This window comes from Podarcis raffonei, chromosome 13, assembly GCF_027172205.1.
Source record: "Podarcis raffonei isolate rPodRaf1 chromosome 13, rPodRaf1.pri, whole genome shotgun sequence".
Lineage (NCBI taxonomy): Eukaryota > Metazoa > Chordata > Lepidosauria > Squamata > Lacertidae > Podarcis > Podarcis raffonei.
Genome location: NC_070614.1, coordinates 16,380,024 through 16,402,940, shown reverse-complemented (window position 1 = coordinate 16,402,940; position 22,917 = coordinate 16,380,024). Strand labels below are relative to the sequence as shown.

The 22,917-nt window shown below is 44.0% G+C and overlaps 1 protein-coding gene across 5 annotated transcripts in view; it reads right to left on the bottom strand.

The window, feature by feature from the left end:
• ZNF385C (zinc finger protein 385C) overlaps positions 1-22,917 on the bottom strand; it is a 163,577-nt gene that overhangs the window by 69,468 nt on the left and 71,192 nt on the right. The window contains exon 1 of one of the 5 annotated variants that reach the window (XM_053362304.1): positions 5,983-6,281. The exons of 3 other annotated variants lie outside the window; for them this stretch is intronic. In XM_053362304.1, coding sequence (XP_053218279.1) covers positions 5,983-5,992 — 10 coding nt within the window. In that variant the 5' untranslated portion in view covers positions 5,993-6,281. One more of the 5 variants, XM_053362303.1, reaches the window with a different exon arrangement.

The window sequence follows — 22,917 nt, the reverse complement described above, 5'->3', positions numbered from 1 at the left end:
GCATGGTTAATTCCGACAGCATTATGCAGAAAACAAAGTCATATTGTATAACAAGACAGAAGAATTATGCTAATCCCCCTAGATCTGCTGCTCCACAGAAGAAGTCTACCCAAATTGCTACAGGAGAGTTTCTGATTCAACGGGAGCAGAGAGTGGGGGACTGGTTGAGGAACGTAGGACTGAATTTTAAGGTCCCAAGCCTTTGTTTCTTTCCCTCCCCAGCCCCCTTCTCATGGACCGAGCTTCTTGTGTAAATGCTCAGTCGCGTGTCCAGAGGCTGACGTTCTGGGAAAACTCAGAAGGTAGAAAATATTCCTTCCGCCTGCAGCAGAAGTTTAGAATCATTGAATATTAGAGGTGAAAGAAGCAATCTAGTACAACCTCCTGAATGCTGGAATCACAGCCACACTGCTTCATTTCCAGTTGGTGCACACCCTGTAACTTCCTGCTGAAATCCCATAATTTTCATGCCACAAATATTGGTGGGTGAGGTTAAGGTAAGGTGGTTGTTCTGATTTAGCTGCACTGTAGACCCTCTGGACAACAATGTCATGGTTACACCGGGGAAGCATCACAGAACAACTAATAAAATAGAATACAGTGGTACCTCGGGTTACATATGCTTCAGGTTACATACATTTCAAGTTACAGCCTCTGCTAACCCAGAAATAGTGCTTCAGGTTAAGAACTTTGCTTCAGGATGAGAACAGAAATCGTGCTCCGGAGGCGCGTCAGCAGCAGGAGGCCCCATTAGCTAAAGTGGTCTCCAGGTTAAGAACAGTTTCAGGTTAAGTACGGACCTCCGGAACGAATTAAGTACTTAACCCGAGGTACCACTGTAATGAATCCACCAAGAACATGTTGCAGAATACACCTGTAATAAAATACACCTCTTCTTCAGAATACACCTCTTCTTCAAACATAATCATCAGTACATAGCTTGGTTACAAATGATGAAAATGTGTGCAGCAACTACTAACGTAACCTTGCAAACAGCCCGTTGCCAACATTGCATAAGCTTCTGACTTTGCAGATAGCCGTTTATTCTGCACTGCACATTTGGAAGGTTGAAAAAGCAATATTACCTTCTCAGAATAAACTGTTGGGTGCGAAACACTGGGGGAGGGGGAATGGTTTTAGCCGAAATAAGGTCAAGCAAAAATATCATCTAGTATTGAAGAACTAGGTTATATAAATGACAGTTTTGTCTAATATTAAGAAGACTGTTTTTATGTACACTGCTTACAGATGCAAAACATTGTAGTATAGAAATGTGAAAATGTGAAAATAAATTTAAAAGTGCCCCTGAAAGGAGTGGGGGAACAAGGAAGTTTTTTGCCTTCTTGGAGAAAGGGAACAGTTCATTATTAGATGTGGGAAAACAACAAGCAGGAATTGAGAATGTTTCAACATTACAATCAAAATATGTTGACAAAGAAAACAGATCTGGGACACTTTGATCAAATTCTATGCTAGTAAACTTTAAAAGATTTATTCTGCAATGCTGTGTAAACTTACTTGAGAGTAATTCCCACTGGGTTCAGTGGGGATTCCTTTTGAAAAAAACTGCATAATTATCCCCATATGATAATTCATTAGGCTTTATGGCAAACCCTAAAATTTATATTAATCAGATAAAGTTTCAAATCAGTTCAAGCCTTTCGCACACACAAAATTAAGGAAACACAAACCTGTAATATTTCCCACTGTAATTTTATCACAAATTAACTTTCAATGCTGTTTTATATCCAAAGGAATTGTGGTTTGTTTGTTTTTTGCCCTGCTCTGTTTCAGACAATGAATGTACACTACAATTATGGACACTCATTTCTGGAAATGAGTAAGGAAACTGATAATACTGGGAGCCAAACTGACAACTTTCTTACATGATTAAAAGGCATGGGGGGGCGGGGGGAGAATGCATGCCCGATATGTTTCATGCCATCTTCACATCTTGTGATAGTGAACTCTGGAGAAGATATGGGATTGTGTATCTAAAAATTATGTACTCGTGCATGCAATATGACTTTCCTGCCCTCTTCACCCACTACAGCCCCTTGAAACTGGTCTCCAAAGCTACTCCTGGGGGGGTCAAGGGACCCTTAGGAAAGGCCTGTGAGAAAAGCTACTGCACAAGAGCAGAACCTCTCAAAAGCAAGCAGAGCTCCCACTCATGCAAGCTACCGCTAGCTAATTTTCTCTCTTTCCTTTCATTACAGCTCCTGAGGTTTCATCCAGGCCTATGAGCTTATATATATATATATATGATATGATAATATATATATAGGTGCTCAGAAAATGCCTGGAGAAAGAGGCACCACTGTATCAATTCACTGATATACATAAAAATATGTGGTTTTTTATTATTAATATTATTTTTTGAGCTGCCTGATTGCATTTCATCGGAATATCTCCTTAATATATGGTAAAATCTGTTCTTTTTTCCTTGATCTTGCTAAAGGAAAAGCTTCTTTGTTTCTTTAAAAAAAAAGCTTTATAAGCAATGACAATTTTTCAATCATTGCAATTCAGCGTGTTTTCATATACTAGATATTACGCACAAACACAATTCTGCTACCTTACTATTCTAACCAATGGGTTCTTAAGCTTGTATACCAATGCAGCAAATTAATCTGGCCTGGTTAAAGACTTTGCTCCTTTCATTCATTTAGTGCGCATTTTATATTAATTTGTTAAACGATGTCATTGGACCCTTGTTGCATAGTCAATTTCTGCAGATTTCTCTAGCTTTCTTGAGAAAGGCTGATTAGATCAGCAACGTTATTTCAAACACGCATGCACCACTGGTCTAAATGCAAGGGCATCAATATCGCTTTCTGCAATGTGCCCCATGCCTCTTCAGTCCTTTTAGCAACCACAGCACAGCACATTGCAAACTTTTATATTTGGACATGCCCCTATATAATCATCCTGATCAAAAAGATCAGAAGAACAGGAGACTGATGGATACATCCTGCTGCTGTATCCATGATTGGTGTATAAACCAGGGGTGGCACATAGCTCTCTGTTGGGGAAAATATAGGTTTCCAGAGGCATCATCAGATTGCTGAATTCATATCTCCTCCTCTCCGTCCGGCATCCTGTTCCTGTATTTGGACACTTAGCACAGCAAATCAGTGCTTGAAAATACGTTATTATACATACAGACTAGAGAAAAGGAACCCAAAGCTATTTTTCCATTTTAAAAAAATTATAAAAGAAAATCACACTTTGTTTCTTTTGTGTGTGTGATAAAATACAGACCTTTTGTTCAAATGTAAGACTATCTTTTAAAATGCGCTCACCACAAATCATTCCCCCCCCCCCAGCAAAGGTCATTAATGCTAAATTGTGGTCTTTTTAAATAAGTTTTTAAAAATCTAATACAACAAAAGGGAAAATTCCCCCATTTTGAATTTGTCATTTCAGCAGGGGGAAATGTGTATTCCTTGCCCCCCCCAAGGTTATGTTGCAGGTTATGTTCTTTTCTTTTCTTCCAAAGATCTGGGGTATCTGTTTTTCTGATATGCTTCCCAACAACAAGCGAGCAAAGAGGAAACCAAAGCAAACAGGACCTGGCAAATATTTCCAGATATATTATCTCAGCAATGGTTCCGCATCCCAGGAATATGAGGAAAGGCTGCTCCATGTGAGACAAGGGCGGGCGGCATGGATTACATTTCAGATTATTCGAGAAATTAAAGCGATCCATGCGAGACAGCTGGCATGCAACGCTGCCAGTGAAAAATAGCGCCGTCCAAAAGGGCCCAAATGAAGAAGATGGTTGACTTTCTTAGACTCGGCGATCTTATAAATAGGCACACACATATACAACAACTGGACAGATCCGAGCAAAATGAGCACAGAAAGAGGGCTATGTCACGTATATGCAATACACGTACACCGTTCAGAATGGCAACTGCCTCTCAAGACTAACAAGTATAGCAAAGAGATGGACCGAAATCTCATATCACAAAAGCCATACCAACCACACAAGCGAAAGCTAAAGGTGGTACTGGTGCAAAGCCTGCTAAACAATCCCCTATAGGCACATGTATGGGGGGGAGAAATGTGCACTGCAGCTCCTTAGATGCTTCCCTTTCAGCAGTGCCTATCTGGCCACCAAAAGCAGAGGAATCCAAAACGGACCCCAAGATCCCAAGCCGTTTAATCGTGTTTTTGCCACCCGTGCTTTATCACCTCCCAGGTTTTTGTGCACACACGCACATATACACGCACTAATCCATGCTGCAGAATTGCATTCCATCCCAGGCCAAGCAATCAATAAATAATTGCAATTACCATCACCAATGTATAACAGCCCCCACCACAAAAAAAGCCCAGGAAATGCCGCAAAGTGCTCCGGAGCTGCAGAGAAATCAGGAGAGCAAAGGGTAAACTGGGGGCCCTTGTCTGCTTTCGTTTTGATTTCTCTAGCAGGACTAGAACCTGCGTTTAGCCCAACAAAAGCCCCACTCAAACCCTACTTGTAATCAAGATGTGGGGAAAGACTGAGAGCGTATGAATTTGTTTTCCACAAAAGAGGATTCTGGAAAACAAGGGTGCATCAAAAGTGACATAGCTCACTTTGTTTTATGAGGAAAGCATGTTATTAAATGGAGGGACATAAAGGCAGTCAATGAATTCCTGAGCTCCTCGTCGCAGAATTCTTTTTGTCCGTGCTAGGGTGAAAAACAGATATTTCCCATATATTCCACCTTAGATTTTTTATTTTTTTTAAACTGAATTCATCCTAGATGAGGCAAAAATGGTGCATTTCTAAATCTGGCCTGGATTATTAAATTAATATTTGATCTGATTTTAGTTTAGAATCATGCATAAACAGCAGTTATTTTTAAAGATGCTGCACACATTTATTTATTTTTTTGCAATTGAATCATTTCCTCATCCTCTTTCATTCTATCATGCAGACTGTGCCCTGAACTAATATGCTAGCTTAAAGCCTAAGAAAATGAGAAGAGGAATAAGGCAGAGTGCAGAAAGGAAAGGGGACAATGATCCAAAATATGGGGGGGACGGGGACGAAAAGGAAAACAGAAGAGAATGGATTCTGAAGATAGCGTCCAATGTGCTCACAAGATCACTTAGGACCAACGGAAACACCCACAAACATATGTGAGCTGCTTAATTTTTTTAGTCGATCTGAACATGCAGACTTGATCTAACCAATATTCTCACCTGTACGTGGATCAAAACTCCACTGCACCCTGTAATCCATCGCCTTGCAAAAGGCGTTTTAAGGATCTGGCAATTTGCCATCAAAAGTGATGCAGGAACATTCACAAAAGTGATACAAGAAGACAGCGGCCGCTGCCGCCAGTGGGAAAGTCAACTTGGGTTGCCCTTAACATGTAAAGGATGGCTGCGTGAAATGCACAAAAGGTAGGCTCAAGGAGAACATACGCATCTTAGAAGTAGGGAACACCTAGGCTTCGCCAAACAGTTCAGGGAAAGGTGCTCATTTGCGTATCCTTCCTCTTCTTTTGCCTAGGACCCTTAGACAGTGCAGAGTTACACACCTTGATTTAAATTCAGCTATAGCAATGTCCTGGTTTCAAAAAACTCCCATGGAAGCGCTCTCAACCTCTCCGCAACCGGCTAAAAAACCTCCACCCTCTCTGCCTACAGGATGCCACTTAAACCTTTCCTAAGGCTACTCCAGGACTCCCCTTGAGCCTTTTTTTTTTGCCTTGTATAAACACCCCACTCTGGGGGCAATAAGGCGAAGCAGGTGAGGGCACCGATGCCCTCCTGGGCTGCCAAAACCTCTACAATCACACCAACTCTCTCTCGCGCGCGCACCGGGGAAAGGAAAAACACTCACCTCCTAAATTCACACGACGCTGCTTTCCATTGGGATGGCGGGGTTGGAGAGGAGGAGAGGGGACAGAAACACATGCAATCGGCACAGTTTTCATCCAAAAGCAGGAGGCGCTGGGAAGAAAGTTGCGCGGCACTCACCTAGCAGCATCGCAACGGAGCTTGGAGAGCTGGCCGCTTCTTCGGGTTCGCCAACGCGCCGCTGTGTGCTGCTGCTGCTGCTGCTTCGCCCAGACGCGCGGCGCGCAACTGCTGCGCCAGCGCGCCACCCCCCGCCGACCACGGCCTCCCCCTTGAGCCGATACACTTACACCTCAATTAAAAGCTTAACGCTCGGCTGATCAGTGCCCTAAAGGAGGGAACGGCAGCCACGCTTTCCCAGTCGCTGGCCCAAGCAGGACAGATGGAAAAATTAGCCTCCGTAACTGCTCTCAGCAGAGGTCCGCGCAAACAAAGATGAGGTATTAACATCGAAATTGGATGGTGGGGTGGGGTGGGGGGAAGCGTGCGGGAGGGGGGCGGAGATGAAAGAGGAAGGGGGGTTCAGAAAACACCCACCACTCTTTTAGCTTCTTTGAAAGGCGAAAGAAGACACAGACAGTATTCTTTCGCCACTAAAACAAACCTGGCTAAGAAACGCTGCCAAAAGCAAAACGAAAACGAAAACCAACAACTTTCAGCCACACACGCACACTCAAAAGACTTCATATGACCTTGTGATTTTTAAAAAGCATTCACTGACACTTCAGTTCAACTGGACAGCAGTTAACAGCTGTTGATGGCCTTCCTTCCCCATCTGAAAGCTCAACTTGCTCATCCTTTTGTTGTTGTTTTAATGACTGGAGATCATGTGGCAATGAGTTCCGCTGCGTAATTGGGCAGCAGTGCCTTTGAGCCAATGGCCCACGTGAGAACTGATGACATCCCACAGAATAACCAAATGTCTATTCAGCCATGGGCTTCGTGGGTGGCCTTGGGGATGTTTCTCCCACACCTGGAACCTCATTTCTCCCTCAATTTGTAAAATGGAAATACTGAAGAGTTTGGAGAACTAAAAAGTCCCCACACTGTTTAGTGATATTTTGGTTAGCCTAATATATGTATATACGTATATATATATACACACATATATATACACACATATATATGTGTATATATATGTATATGTATGGAAGTGAGAGCTGGACCATAAAGAAGAATTGATGCTTTTGAATTATGGTGCTGGAGGAGACTCTTGAGAGTCCCATGGACTGCAAGAAGCTATCCATTCTTAAGGAAATCAAACCTATCCATTCTTAAGGAAATCAGCCCTGAGAGCTCACTGGAAGTACAGATCCTGAAGCTGAGGCTCCAATACTTTGGCCACCTCATGAGAAGAGAAGACTCCCTGGAAAAGACCCTGATGTTGGGAAAGATGGAGGGCACCAGGAGAAGGGGACAACAGAGGACGAGATGGCTGGATAGTGTTCTCGAAGCTACCATCATGAGTTTGACCAAACTGCGGGAGGCAGTGGAAGACAGGAGTGCCTGGCGTGCTCTGGTCGGACACGACTAAACAACAACAACAACAACAATATAGGTATTGCTCTAATATGGGCTTTGGAACTTTCACAGGGTTGATCCAAGGATGAATGAGAGGAGAGCCCAAGAGCACTTTGCACATTCAATGTTGTATGAAATTATATAATTTCAGGTCAGGTCAGGTCACAACAGTCAATGGACTGTTGTTCGAAAATGTAACCAAGCAGAGAGTCAACTTGGCACAGCAAATGGAGCTTTAGATGTGGTAGAATAAGATCTGGGTTCAAATCTCTGCTCTGCCTTAATGCTCACTGAGGTCACATTTACATCACGTTTAAAGCACATGGTTTCCTCTGAAGACTATTGGGAGCTGTAGTTTACTCCCCAGCCCCCACAGAACTACAGTTCCCAGGATTATTTGTGGAAAGCCATGTGTTTTAAATGGATGGTGTGGATGCAACTTCAGAGACCTTGGGCAAATCACTGTAACCTCACACCTGTTAGGACTATACGGGATATCCCTCAGTTTGCACCACTCCTAATGGTGTTGCCAAATCCAGCCCTTTATTTATTTTTTCACGTAGAAACAAAGGACTGCCATTTTCTCCTACTGCACTTGGGGTAAAAATCTGCTGAGTCCCCAGGGCGGCCTACACTGAGAGAGACCACTCTTGTGCAAGAATACACAGGGTCATAGTTGGAATGGACCTTGAGGATCATCTAGAATAGAATAGAATTTATTATTTACTCCTCGCCCATCTGGCTGGGTTTCCCCAGTCACTCTGGGCGGCTTCCAACAAAGTATTAAAATACAGTAGTCTGTTGAACATTAAAAGCTTCTCTAAAGAGGGCTGCCTTCAGATGTCTTCTAAAAATCTGGTAGTTGTTCTTCTCTTTGACATCTGGTGGGAGGCCGTTCCACGGGGCGGGTGCCACTACCGAGAAGGCCCTCTGCCTGGTTCCCTGTAACTTGGCTTCTTGTAGTGAGGGAACTGCCAAAAGGCCCTCGGCGCTGGACCTCAGTGTCCGGGCAGAACAATGGGGATGGAGATGCTCCTTCAGGTATACTGGACCGAGGTCATTTAGGGCTTTCAAGGTCAGCACCAACACTTTGAATTGTGCTCGGAAACGTACTGGGAGCCAATGTAGGTCTTTCAAGACTGGTGTTATGTGGCCTCAGCAGTGGCTCTCAGTAGTAGTCCAACCCCTTGCAATGCAGGAATATGCACTTGTTCCATACAGGGATTGAACCTGCAACCTTGGCATTATCAGCACCATGCTCTTAACTAACTGAGGTATCCAGCTGCTGCTGTGGTGTCTCTGCAACATGGAGGTCCTGCCTAGCCACCCACACAGTTCTCGTCATGATTCCAACGTGTTATACAGAACAAATGACAAAAGGAATGTTTTTAAACACACTCATAAGGCCCACTTTGTTAAAAGGTGTAATAGTAGCAGGTTTGTGGATGGAGAGGTGGAGCAGTGTTAACATGGGGACTTAAGGCTCCCACCAGGGCCTGGAACATGTGCTCCACCACTGAGTCACTGATCTTGTTCCTGGGCCTTTAACAGTAACCTGACATGGACAGGTAAACCTTTCCCCAACCGTTGACCTGTCTCCATGCCAGGAAAAGCATCACCTGCTCTATCAGGACGGTGGTAAAGTAAAGGTAAAGAAACCCCTGACCATTAGGTCCAGTCGCGACCGACTCTGGGGTTGCAGCGCTCATCTCGCTTTATTGGCCAAGGGAGCCGGCATACAGCTTCTGGGTCATGTGGCCAGCATGACTAAGCCGCTTCTGGCAAACCAGAGCAGCGCACGGAAACACCGTTTACCTTCCCGCCGGAGCGGTACCTATTTATCTACTTTCACTTTGACGTGCTTTCGAACTGCTAGGTTGGCAGGAGCAGGGACCGAGCAATGGGAGCTCACCCCGTTGCGGGGATTCGCACCGCCGACCTTCTGATCAGCAAGTCCTAGGCTCTGTGGTTTAACCCACAGCACCACCCGCATCCCCAGGATGGTGGTACTAAACGCCAAAGTGTGACTAAAGGTGCTGTGTCCAAGCTTTGCCAGCAAACCTTGCCCTGTAGCACCCTGCTTGGAACAGTCCTACCAGTGGGGCAAGGAAACTGGAAACATATCTAGATGCTAAACCTATCAAGAGACCTAAAATAGTATCTGAAAATATGGCGTCTGGTTGGGTTGTGCGTGTTTCTGTTGAGTATCATTGAAGCGTCCATAAGCACCTTGCATACGGTTCTTTTATTTTAACTGCTGCTCAGAAATGCCTGCTGCGAAGTCCCTGCTGTCTGTCCGTCTATCCGTCCACATACTTTCTTAAGACCTCTCTAACAAATCTGGAGGAGACTGACTGACTGACTGACTGATCCATTCTGGAGAGGAAAAAGAAGTAATTTTGGTAGACCTAATTCTAGGGTCAACCAAGATCACTAGCTTCCCCAAGCAAATTTTCTTCGCTTAGTCATTCCAGGGGCCATAGGAAGGGGAGCAGGTTGATCAGGAAGAAGATTAGGACCCAAATTAATAAAGCTGAAAGAAATGTCTCTCTTCCTCTCCCTGCTCTCCCCCCTCCCTGCCTTTTGCTGGCTCTGTAACTGGAGAATCAGCAATCAGAAGAAAGACTCAGGTGTTGAACCAGGGTGGGGGCAGGGAGAGGGAGATATGCTATCTTTCATCATGGAAAGGGCAAGGAATCAGTCTCTGCTTTCTAAAAGCGGATACAAACTTATGCACAGAATTGCTGTTTTGGGGGGGCGGGGAAATATGGCTGCAGACAGAGAAAATATAGAGTAGAAATCAAGAGGTCTGGCCCTGTCTTTCATTCTCACATGCTCCGCATTCTGATTCAGAAACACTATCCTCATGCTAAATATTAAAGCTGTCAATCAAATCAATTAAGTGCTTTGCGGCGCAATGCTAACCATGTCTACTCAGAAGTAAATGGTACTGAGTCTAACGAGGCTTAGTCCCTGGTATGTGGGGCATTTGAGTCGCTCAGTGCTTGTACACAGTAGACACCCCAGTAGAGGCATTCCTGCCTTCTAGAATGCCTCTTCCAAGATGATTGTTATAATACCTGCTTTATTTATTTATTTATTTATTTATTTATTTATTTATTTATTTATTTGTAAAGGTAAAGGTAAAGGTAAAGGTACCCCTGCCCGTACGGGCCAGTCTTGACAGACTCTAGGGTTGTGCGCTCATCTCACTCTAGAGGCCGGGAGCCAGCGCTGTCCGCAGACACTTCTGGGTCACGTGGCCAGCGTGACAAGCTGCATCTGGCGAGCCAGCGCAGCACACGGAACACCGTTTACCTTCCCGCCGGTAAGCGGTCCCTATTTATCTACTTGCACCCGGGGGTGCTTTCGAACTGCTAGGTTGGCAGGCGCTGGGACCGAGCGACGGGAGCGCACCCCGCTGCGGGGATTCGAACCGCCGACCTTTCGATCGGCAAGTCCTAGGCGCTGAGGCTTTTACCCACAGCACCACCCGCACCCCCTATTTATTTATTTATTTATTTATAAATAAATAAATAAATCTGCTTCCAGATTACCGTATTTTTCGCTCTATAAGATGCACCAGACCATAAGACGCACCTAGTTTTTGGAGGAGGAAAACAAGAAAAAAATTATTCTGAATCCCAGAAGCCAGAACAGCAAGAGGGATCGCTGCGCAGCGAAAGCAGCAATCCCTCTTGCTGTTCTGGCTTCTGGGATAGCTGCGCAGCCTGCATTCGCTCCATAAGATGCATACACATTTCCCCTTACTTTTTAGGAGGGAAAAAGTGAGTCTTATAGAGCAAAAAATACGGTAATCAGGATGCACCTCTCTAACTAAATAAAATATTGTTCAACTGCAATCCTGTACATGCTTACTGGGAAGTAAGATTCATTGTCTACAGTGGGACTTAATTCCAAGTAAGCATGCTCAGGAAGGACAGTGTTCCGTAGAGTTAATAACCTAATCTAACCAATCAGTTGAACATGCTTCTGCGAACGGATCTGCTGTACCCAGGGCTTCAAAGAGTTCTGTACAGCACAACTGGGAAAAGGGAGCATCAGAGAGGGCACAAAATGCTAAGGGAATTCTTAACAGCTTGAAATCTTGAGTGTTAGGAAGTGCAAAACCTACTGAACAAAAATGCAGTTTTTGATAGCAAACACACACACACACACACACACACAGAGAGAGAGAGAGAGAGAGATTTTTCCTTTTTCCTTAGCTGTTTAAAAAGTCAAGGAAAGGAAAGTAATATCTTCTTAGATTTAAAATACATATGAGCATCAGCAAATAAGGCACTGCTCTCAGATTGGCGGGGGGGTTTCTTTTTAAATAGAAGCATTGACTTCTCTGTTATCAGATGAAAACCACTGGTCCATCCAGTGTCCCCTTCCCCTAATCAGGCAGCCGCCCAACCAGCTAACGGATGTGGATGCAGAGCAGGTTGCTGAAAGGCAAACATTCCTTGGCTATGAATGAATTACCTGTGCTGTTAAGACAGAGGCAACCTGCAAGAAGTCAGGCACGACCAGTCTCTAGCTCAGAGAGAGAACGTCTATTCTGTATTTTGCTTTCTATTATTAATTGGCACGATGGACTCCCCCCCCCACTACAGTTGTAAAACTAGCATATCAAAGCTACAATTTATCACCAGCTTCTGCTCTTGTAAATGGTCCCTGTGGTTAACTTGTATACATTTGAGCTTTGTCTAAAAATGTCACAGACCTACTGTGCCTCTTGTTTTTCTTTTGATGCTACTGTTTCAGAACTCACACTCTCCGTACACAGTTGTACCTTGAAAGTCGAACGGAATCCATTCTGGAAGTCCGTTCGACTTCCAAAACGTTCAGAAACCAAAACCTGGCTTCTGATTGGTTTGCGGGGTTCGGGTGCCAAAACGTTGGAGAATTAAGCTGTTCAAAAACCAAGGTACGACCTGTATGTATTCTTATTTATTGTTACTATTTGTTAAATTTGCATCCTGTCCTTCATCCGCAGGTCTCAGCGTAAAAGTACAAGGCAAAAAGCACAAAATAAATAGTCATAATAAGAATGAAAACAAACCAATAACTCCCCCTACACACACACACACACACACACACACACACCACAGAATCATAGAGCTGGAAGGGACCGCAAGGGTCATCTAGTCCAACCCGCTGCAATGCAGGAATCTCAGCTAAAGCATCCATGGCAGATGTCCACCATCTGCTTAAAAACCTCCAAGGAAAAAGAGTTCGCAACCTCCCAAGGGAGACCTTTCCACCGTTGAACAGTTACAGTATATTGTAATATTAATAGTATACAGTGGTACCTCGGGTTAAGTACTTAATTCGTTCCGGAGGTCCGTACTTAACTTGAAACTGTTCTTAACCTGAAGCACCACTTTAGCTAATGGGGTCTCCTGCTGCTGCCGCGCCACCGGAGCACAATTTCTGTTCTCATCCTGAAGCAAAGTTCTTAACCTGAAGCACTATTTCTGGGTTAGCGGAGTCTGTAACCTGAAGCGTATGTAACCCGAGGTACCACTGTATATAATAGTATCATATTAATATTATATTAATACACACACACACTTATGTATATATATGCCCAACTAAGAATAACACTCTGTGTATCTGATGTAGTAGACTCCAGCCCACAAAAGTTTGTTTGACAATAAATCGTTCTTTGATTGCTTCCATAGTATGGCTCTTTATTGCTTTCCCACAAGTCTCTGGAAGCAGAATTGAAACGGAGCGCTTAATACAATAGTGGTCACAATCTAGCAATGCCTTTCCCTGTTGCTAGAACCTTCCTTGGTTCACCCACAAGTTTGATTCAGCATCCCTGCAACAATAATCAGAAGTTCTATCCTCATAGGTATAGCCCGTTTTATTGCTTCCAGATGAAGACGGCTGGCGGATTTGTGATGAACACCTGCTCACTTGCCCCTCGAATAGTGTCCAGGTTTTGCCCTTTCAATTGGTAATTTTCTGTTCCTGCAATTGAGGGTGGGGAGAGACTTTCCTGGTTTCCTCAAATTATTTTATTTCCGTCGCTTATAACGAAATAGTACGATTGCTATTTATAAACGAACAAACAATGAGGAAACTGCCCTCTGTGGCAGCAGAAACTGACATTTTTTGCCCTAATGTCAGTTTCAGCTGCTGACAGCTCAGTCAGCAGAGGAGAGTTTTCCAAACTGTATGTCACGACACGTTAATGTGCTGGCTGCAGCGGGTAGGTGTGTCGCGAGAATGCTCCTCCCGGGCCTGGAAAGGGGTTAGTTTAACCTCCGGTTTGCTAGTAAAACTGAATTACTGTGTCGCGAAATGATGCATGTCTAAAAAGCGTGTCACGGTGGTGCTGTGGGTTAAACCACAGAGCCTAGGACTTGCCGATCAGAAGGCCGGCAGATTCGAATCCCCGCGACGGGGTGAGCTCCCATTGCTCGGTCCCTGCTCCTGCCAACCTAGCAGTTCGAAAGCACGTCAAAGTGCAAGTAGATAAATAGGTACCGCTCCGGCAGGAAGGTAAACAGTGTTTCCGTGCGCTGCTCTGGTTCGCCAGAAGCGGCTTAGTCATGCTGGCCACATGACCCAGAAGCTGTATGCCGGCTCTCTCAGCCAATAAAGCGAGATGAGCGCCACAACCCCAGAGTCGGTCACGACTGGACCTAATGGTCAGGGGTCCCTTTACCTAACATGAAAAGTTTGGAAAGCTCTGCAGTAGAGCATGAGACTCTTAATCTCAGGTTGTGGGTTCGAGCCCCATCTTGGGCAAATAAATCCTGCACTGCAGGGGGTTGGACTAGATGACCCATGGTCCCTTCCAACTTTGCAATTGTATGATTTTATGAATAAAACCACCAATTTCCCCAGCAGTGCTCACCTGGAACCAGCTGTGTTTGTCAAGGAGAAACAGGCTGAATCAAGAAGTGTTCAATAGCCATAATAGTGCTGTCCTTTCCACACTAGATGGCTGGTGTCACCATTTTGTTTTATTATGTACAAAACAACTGTTAAGTAATCGTGAATGTGGGGTGGCTGGGCGGAACGCAGGAGGACAACTCCGGACTGCAACAAAAAATACTGGACTGCAACAGCTTGACAATATTGTCTGGATGCTCTGTAAAAAGTGAGTTAACAAAGGACAATCGTTTCAGAGAAAAGGGCTGGTGTGGAAGCAACTGAACAGCCACAGTGCTCTTGGCTGTTTTTGTTGCAACAAGCACAACTACTCCTTGGGGATTTGTTCTATATTCAAAACACATTTAATGGTAATATGCATACCCCAATTATAAAGTAAGATGGACATTTCTGCCCTCTTATTTTTTAAGACTCCTTTCCTCACCATATAATTTGCTATCATGCTGATCAAATTCGTTGAACTTATCCCCTTCCTAAATGCATTTCCTAGTATTTTTGTGTGCATTTCTTGGGAAGAAAGCAGGGAGCTTGCCTGTTCCTCAACTCCACGTGTGTTCCATTAATATGGAGGCAGTGTCCTTCCACCCCAAAGGCCGTGAGATGAGCTCTGGCTGCATTTCACACAGTGACAATGCTATACAAATGATAAAATAGTAATAAGCATCCATAAAAAGAACTCCACTCAGGTATGTGCAAGCGTAGAGGCAACTAGAGCCTTTCAGGGTAACACTGGTGCAGAGAGCAAGTAATAATTTAATCCAGGTTAACAGCTACAAAACCTGATCCGTACACCAACAAGCTCTGCCAGAAAAGGCCCTCTCCTCTATAAGAAACCAAGTTGAGATGCCGCCTTCATATCCACACAGCAAGACAAACGGCTCTGATCTAAGTGTGTGTAATTAGCACTCATTATAATCACACTAGCCCTTAACAGGTATCAAGGGTCAGTTAAGCAAGGGGCTTTTTAATCCATCGCATTTCAATGGTATCTGCTCTGCTGAACAGGTTGGCATGGAAACCGCTCGGGATGGTAACCGATTTCCATTCCATTAGCTAGGCAATGAGTAGGCTGCTCCCCCAAAGCACTTCTCTATGGTCTGTAGATTCTTAATAGATTCCTAAGCAAACTGATGACAATGTTCTTTTTCTTTCCATTCAAAGAGAGGGTTCTAGTCCACATGATCCTAGGGGAAAATGAAGGTGTGGGTGTGAGAGAGAACGGTTCTGCTTAACAAAAAGCAGTTTTTATTACGTTCTTTAGTAAGTGGAATACATCCGCTATCTATAATCTGTGGTTTTTTTAAAAAATTCCACACTGAAATCTGGTACCTCGGCTGCGTCCAATTGGTTTTCTTCCCTCCTTTCCTCTGGACCATCCATCATGGACTGCTACAGTTAAAGGCAGGATGCCAGGCAATGTGGAGTTTTGCCCAAAACAAAATTTCCCTTGTTAAGCATGTACACATCTGAAGCAGCTACACACCGATTCCTTTGCATGTATGCTCACAACAAACTGGCAGATCATGGCTTGCCTGGCAGCTTCTGACTGATTTTGAAGCCAGGCGCTATTCTCCTATTTTTAGATGTTGCTGTCTGTGTGTCACAGAGCGCTCACCTGTGTTTGATGGCATGACCTACAGAGATGGGGGGCTGAGTTAACCGAAACACCTTAAGGGACCACGCGATCAATTCCACAAGGCTGATCTTGTTTTCATATACCACTTGCCTCTTTGTGTCTTCTAACATGACATTCCCAGTTCTAGAAGTGTTCTCCCCTGCTTCAATCTGTTTGGCTCCCCTGCGTCAGTCCCTTTTCAGGATCAAGTAGTATGCACTCGTTATGCTAAACAAACAAATAAATTGCAAGGCAAGAAAAGTGAATTCTGCAACCCATATAAATTAAGCAACGTTATCATATTTACATGGTATTTGCACAATTTATTCCGGGTTGCTAATCAAGAGGAGATGTCTGTGCAAAGGACAGAGGCCCCACTCCAAACTAATGGAAATCTTACTCCGGAGCTTTCCAAACTTTTCATGTTGGTTTCACACTTTTTAGATATGCATCATTCCGCGACTAGCAAACCAGAGGGGAAACTAACCCCTTTCCAGCACCGGAAGGATCGCAGGGAGCATTCGCATGACACTACTCCACAATGCAGCCGACACACTAAAGTGTCGCAACACACAGTTTTGGAAAGCTGTGTTTTACTCAAGTCAGCTCTTGGGCTGAAATTTCAGCAGCCACGACCATACTTTCTTTGCTGCCTGAATTTTTTAATTAAAAATAAATAACCAAGGTGGGATTGTCGGGAAGCTGAATTCCATGCCCTCCATCGCTTTCTGCAGGTTTATTTGTTTTGTTTTTGTTTTGTTTTGTGGAATGAGAGCATATTCCCAGCCCTCTCCATACTCACTCTTCCCGGAGTCCTTCCAGAGTGTGCCTAATGGACTTATTTGCTCCTTTGGTATCTCATGAAGGATACTTTGCGTGGCGAGTTCCCGCCCCCCACCAAGATAAATAAACACACGAGACACCATAATTAAGGTTAATTGGGCGAATTAGGCCACAACTTTATTGAATTCAGGAATGAGAGGCATTGGCTTAGGCATTGGTCCTATCGACTATCCGGCTCCAGCCCATTTGCTGGAGACACGGGGAAGGGTTAACACTAATCGGGGGAGTCTCCCGCCGAGGCACGTCGACTAGGAGCTCCCCCGGGTCACCGCTCTGGGGCGTGCCTTTGGCCCACACCTCCATAGGCTTCGGACAGGGCCACGCCCCCCGGAGTCCTTTAATGGACCACCCTTCGTTCACTGGGGGGAGGTGATGGCGTTCCCCCCCCACATCCTCTTAACCCCTTCTTACCAGTGCCTACCGCCAATGCCGAAGAGTTGTGACGAGTTGCTCACAGGCGAAAAACCAAAAGGCTGTAAATTGCCAATTGGGAAAAATTCCTACCATGCCCCTTGCGGCATACTTTATGCCACAATATTCTGAAATAAAGTGACACTCATGAGTAAGGTTTCCCTGTCCACTAGCATTTCCCCCCTCTCCAGATGTTACACACGAGCTTTTCTTTCCTTATGTCCGTTCTGAGGAGCTGTATCCAATCAGCACCCATCCATCATTTACCCTTCACAAATCACTTAAGGTTTTAAAGGTGATGAATAGCTGCTTGAAGGCTGACATTCTAACCACAGTTTTCCAGCACATATGCAGAAAGAAGGAAACTATTTATAGGAAGGATTCACATTATCTCTCAAGTCTCCTTAACACCATCCCTGCTAGAAAGCTGCTGTAGCACGGTGGCTCAGAAACTGAACCATGAACCAAAACATTCCTGATTCAAATCTCACCCCGGCCATGAACATAACTGATTGTCGTAGACAAGCCACTCTTTCTTAGCTGCAATGCTCTATCCCAATATACAATATCCTCCAGATATTGCTAGCTTACAACTACCATCATTCCTAGCCAAAATAGCTGGGGCTGATGGCATGGGATAACCAGCCTCATAAAACCAACATGCTTAATTCTAATTAATGCATGAAAGGGTTAATGCCATAGAGTAAGCTGCCCTGCCAGGCTTAGCTAGGTCACTCCCAGTTTAACTACGCACTCTGTGGAAAATTTCTTCGTCTGTCCTGAATCTTTCAACATTCATATTCACAGATGGCCCTGGGTTCTAGTACAAGAGAGAGGAGAAAACACTTCCCCTTATTCGTTTTCTCCAAGCCATATATAACCTTATACACACAGTTATCGTGGGCCATTATTACTTGCATTTCTTTCAAATAAAAAGCCCCAGATGTTGTAACCTTCCGAAACAGTAGAGTTGCTGCAGCCCTTTGATTATTTGGGTTGCTTTTTTCTGAAGCTTTTCCAGCTCCACGATATCCGTTTTTGAGGCATAGAGACCAGAACTACCCAAAGTATTCCAAGAATGGTCTCACCATGGATTTGTATAATGGCACTGTGATATTGGCAGTTTTAATTTAAATCCCTTTCCTAATGACCCCTAACATTGAATTCACCTTTGTCACAGCTGCTGCACGTTGGCTCAATATCTTCATCAAGCTTTCTACTCTGACGTTCCCGGTCAGTCACTGCCAGTTCAGAAATGAGCATTTTTGCCCCAATATATCACTGTATTCTTGTTTACACTGAATTGTATTTGTCATTTTATTGCCCATTCAACCAGTTTGGAGAGATCCTTTCGGAACTCCTCACATGGTATTAACCATCTTTGTTCAAGATGATACTAAAAGCAAACTTTGCTACTTCATTGTTTATCTGTGACTCCAGGAAATTTATGAACAAGTTAAAAAGCACAGATTCCAGTACGGTCCTTGGGAGACTCTACTTTCTGCATTCCTCAATTGGGAGAACTGTCCATTTATTGCTAGGGCCCTCCAGATGTCCTTTTTGTTGTAGGTTTCTGATTATTTGTGCTCATGATAGTATATGGGTGATTATAAATTTTCAGTCCTATTTCCAGTCAGTCCATGTCCCATTATGTCCTGCTAAATTCCTATAACTTTTAATATCACAAATGTTCTGAGGGGGTGGGGAGGTTGTCCCGCCTTTGTTGCACTATAGAGCATATATCATACTCCAGACAGCAATAATATGATAGCATCGGGGAAGCGCCATGGAACAACTAATGAAGTAGAATGATGGGTGGAGAGTCAAGTATAAATCTACCAGAAGCACACAATTATTGATGCATATTATAATGATTGCATCAATGGCATTTTGTAGAATGTACTCTTTAAAAAGCACCTTGCCGACAAAGGTCCGTATAGTAAAAGCTATGGTTTTCCCAGTAATGATGTATGGAAGTGAGAGCTGGACCATAAAGAAGGCTGATTGCCGAAGAATTGATGCTTTTGAATTATGGTGCTGGAGGAGACTCTTGAGAGTCCCATGGACTGCAAGAAGATCAAACCTGTCCATTCTGAAGGAAATCAGCCCTGAGTGCTCACTGGAAGGACAGATCCTGAAGCTGAGGCTCCAATACTTTGGCCACCTCATGAGAAGAGAAGACTCCCTGGAAAAGGGGACGACAGAGGACGAGATGGTTGGACAGTGTTCTCGAAGCTACCAGCATGAGTTTGACCAAACTGCGGGAGGCAGTGGAAGACAGTAGTGCCTGATGTGCTCTGGTCCATGGGGTCACAAAGAGTCGGACACGACTAAACGACTAAACAACAACAACATCTCTTAAAAAAAACCCAAAAACCCCACTCTAGAGGGGCCCCTACTCTCTGCTTCCTGTTCCTTAACCAGTCCCTATCTACAGTATAAGGCGATCTGTCCCATGACTGCTAAGTTTATAAGGTCTTTGGTGAGGATTTTATTCAAAGGTTGTTGAAAGTCTAAGTCACCTCTATCTATATGCTTGTTGGCACTCTCAAAGCCTTCCACTACATTAGTGAGTCAGGACTTACCCTTCCAAAAGCCATGATGGTTCTGCTTCAGAAAAACTTGTTCTTATACATGCAGGGTAATTCTATCTTTAATAACGCTTTCCACCAGTTTTCCTGGAACAGACATTAAGCTCACCAGCCTGTAATTTCCCAGATCCCCCCCCCCCAAAAAAAGGGTGCCACATTGGTTAATTTCCACCCCTTGTGTATGGAGCCTGAGCAGGGACAAGTTTCATACTTTGTTAGAAGATCAGCAATTTCACATTTGAGTTTGTTAAGAACTCTTGGGTGAATGCCATCTGGACCCAGGGATCTGAGAGTTTTTAATTTGTCTGTAAGGTATATAACTTTGACTGCTTACACACCATACTTTTAAAGCACCCCCCACAAGAATCCTGGGAACTGCAGTTTGTTAAAGGTGCTAGGAATTGTAGCTCTGTGCAGAGTAAAGCACAGTTCCCAGGAATCCTGGGGTGGAATGAGGGAATGTTTTTAAAATATATAGAGTGTATGCAACCTTAGCCTCTTGCCACCACTACTCGCCTTGGTTCCTCAGACTATCTTCCTGAGAAACTTAGGTCAGGAACAGGGATCTGCCCTCTATCTTCCAATATAAAGATAGATGCAAATAATTTATTTAGCTGTTCTGCAATCTCATTTTCCTCCTTTAGTGCACTTTCTATGCATTGGTGTCCAAAGGTCCAACCACCTCCCTGGATGGTATTTAGATAATATTTTGCTGGTGGTTTTAATGACGTGCTCCTCAATTTCTTTGTGTGTGTGCATCTCTTATTGTCTGCTTGTACAAAATAATTGTGAAAAAGCCACTCCTCCTATCCATTTTTTCCATCTCTTCCCCATAGCCCCCTCTTCACTTTCTATCAAGGTCTACCATCCCCTTCATTTTTTACAGCCTGAGAAAAAGCGACAAGAAGAGAGCAGGGCTTGAGCAGATCACCAGATTGTATATTGCACATGACTTCCAATCTGGGCATATAAAACAGCTCAGTCTTTGAGGCTGAATGAAAAACGACAGCTTTGTACTTTACCCATAAGTCTCCGCTGCTCAGGGTTAGCCAATGGCTACGGCAATTTCTATCTTTAAAGATCTCTCCAAATATCCACTTGGATTGTGCACTGAGGTGGAGGGGGGAATAAAAGCCCAGATCGTTCTACTTCATCCTGATCAACGTGGGCCTACCATGTGTTAGCAAGGTAGAGACAAACTGGAAACACATTTTCATCTGAACATCTGGCACTGCAAAAATCCTTATCCTATCAACTGTTCCAGAAGGTGAACTGGGGAGGGGCAGAAACTGAGGCCCCAAGGAAGTCAGAATTTGGGTCTATTCCTCCAGCACTTTCCTTAAGGCAGGTCTGCTACTCTTTGGCCCACAAAATCCTCACGCTGGCACAGCATGAATAAAATATACTCACTTCATAAACTGGTAGGACTATTTAATCCTACTGTGAACATAAATGCCCTTGTTAATGGATGAACAATTTGTAAAAATAAGAAAACGGTAACACTCAAGAGCCTCTGATGACCCAAATATACCTGAGGAAACTTAACTCTGGGGAATGACAGCAATAAACCCTATCTGAAATTAAACTATTCAAAGCTAGGAGTTCTGTTTTTCTAACCTGGTTGTGTAAGCCATTTAGGGATGGCCATGTTCTATTGCAGCTTTCGTTACTGTTAATGCTATCAATGCGTCCAAGGAGCTTACAAGCTAAATTATATTTTATATTCATAAAATATAACAAGTTATTCCCTATGGGTAAACAGAAACCAAAAACTAGTCATGGATACGAAGTACTGTATGTAGGGAAAGGCAATGATATCTACTGTGGGGTTCACCCTGAAGATTTTGAAGCACAACGGTGGAGGTCTAAGAACATGTTAGAGGTTACGGAATCATAGATGTGGTAGTGACCCCAAGGGTCATCTAGTCCAACCCCCTACAATGCAGGAATGTCCAATGTCCTGACAGTGCAATGTCCCATACTTTTGCTAGCCACTCTTCTTGGGAAGGAGTTTATTTGGACTTGTGTGGCTGCTGCCAATCTCCCTCGTGTGTATGCTCATGCATCTTCCTGTTATGTTTTGTGGATGAAGCATATGACATCATCACATTGGTAAACTCAAATCCCTTACATCCAGGGGTAGATACACTTATAATAAATAATAATAATAAATTTTTATTTATAACCCGCCCTTCCCAGTTTAAAAACTGGGCTCAGGGCGGCTAACAACAAATTTAAAACACTTAATTGTAAAAGCAGCATAAAATATAGTATAAAAACATGAAAAACAATAAAATTCAAAGTTCAGAAATCAATTTAGGGGAAATCCATCTAATAAGCATTAGATAATCACCAGGGCTAGCTGGCTGAATTAGTCCTACTTGGGCCAGCGAGGAGGCCAGGTGAGAATTAGCTGTGGGGTCTCAGAGCGGGTAATCTTCATAAAAGGGGAGGGGGAGGGAAGAGAAGGGAAATAAAAGACCAGGCTGAATTCAAATTAAAGGCCAGGCGGAATAGCTCTGTCTTACAGGCCCAACGGAAGGAGGTTAAATCCTGAAGTGCATTCCACCAGGTCGGAGCCATCACTGAAAAGGCCCTGGCCCTGGTGGAGGATAGTCTGACTTCCTTAGGGCCTGGGACCTCTAAACTATGGTTATTCATGGACCTTAAGGTCTTTTGCGGGGCATACCAGGAGAGGCATTCCCATAAATATGAGGGCCCTAAGCCACAAGCCACATAGTACTGTCACATTACACATTCATTTAACATTACCAAGCATCCATGTGTGTGTGTTTGTGTGTGTGTGTGTGTGAGAGAGAGAGAGAGAGAAGCCACACATTCCCTTCTGACATTAACCTAAACACTTACAAAAAAATTTACAAATGTCGTAATATGTTAAACGCAATACAAAACACACTCATTCTCCAGACGTCGTCATGTTATCCTACTGACAATTCAGATAGAAAGATGCTTGCTTGATAGGACAGGACACGTTGAGATTCTGTGAAAGTGAACACTGGCAAAGTAGTCCTCCTTCTGGTCATGCAGGAGGAGGACAAGGGGCGCAGTGGTGGGCCTGAGTTTTCGCTCGAGCTTGTGCACATGGTGCTAAACCACGGTTTAATGTTGCATGTGAATGCAGCAATATTATAGGAAAAG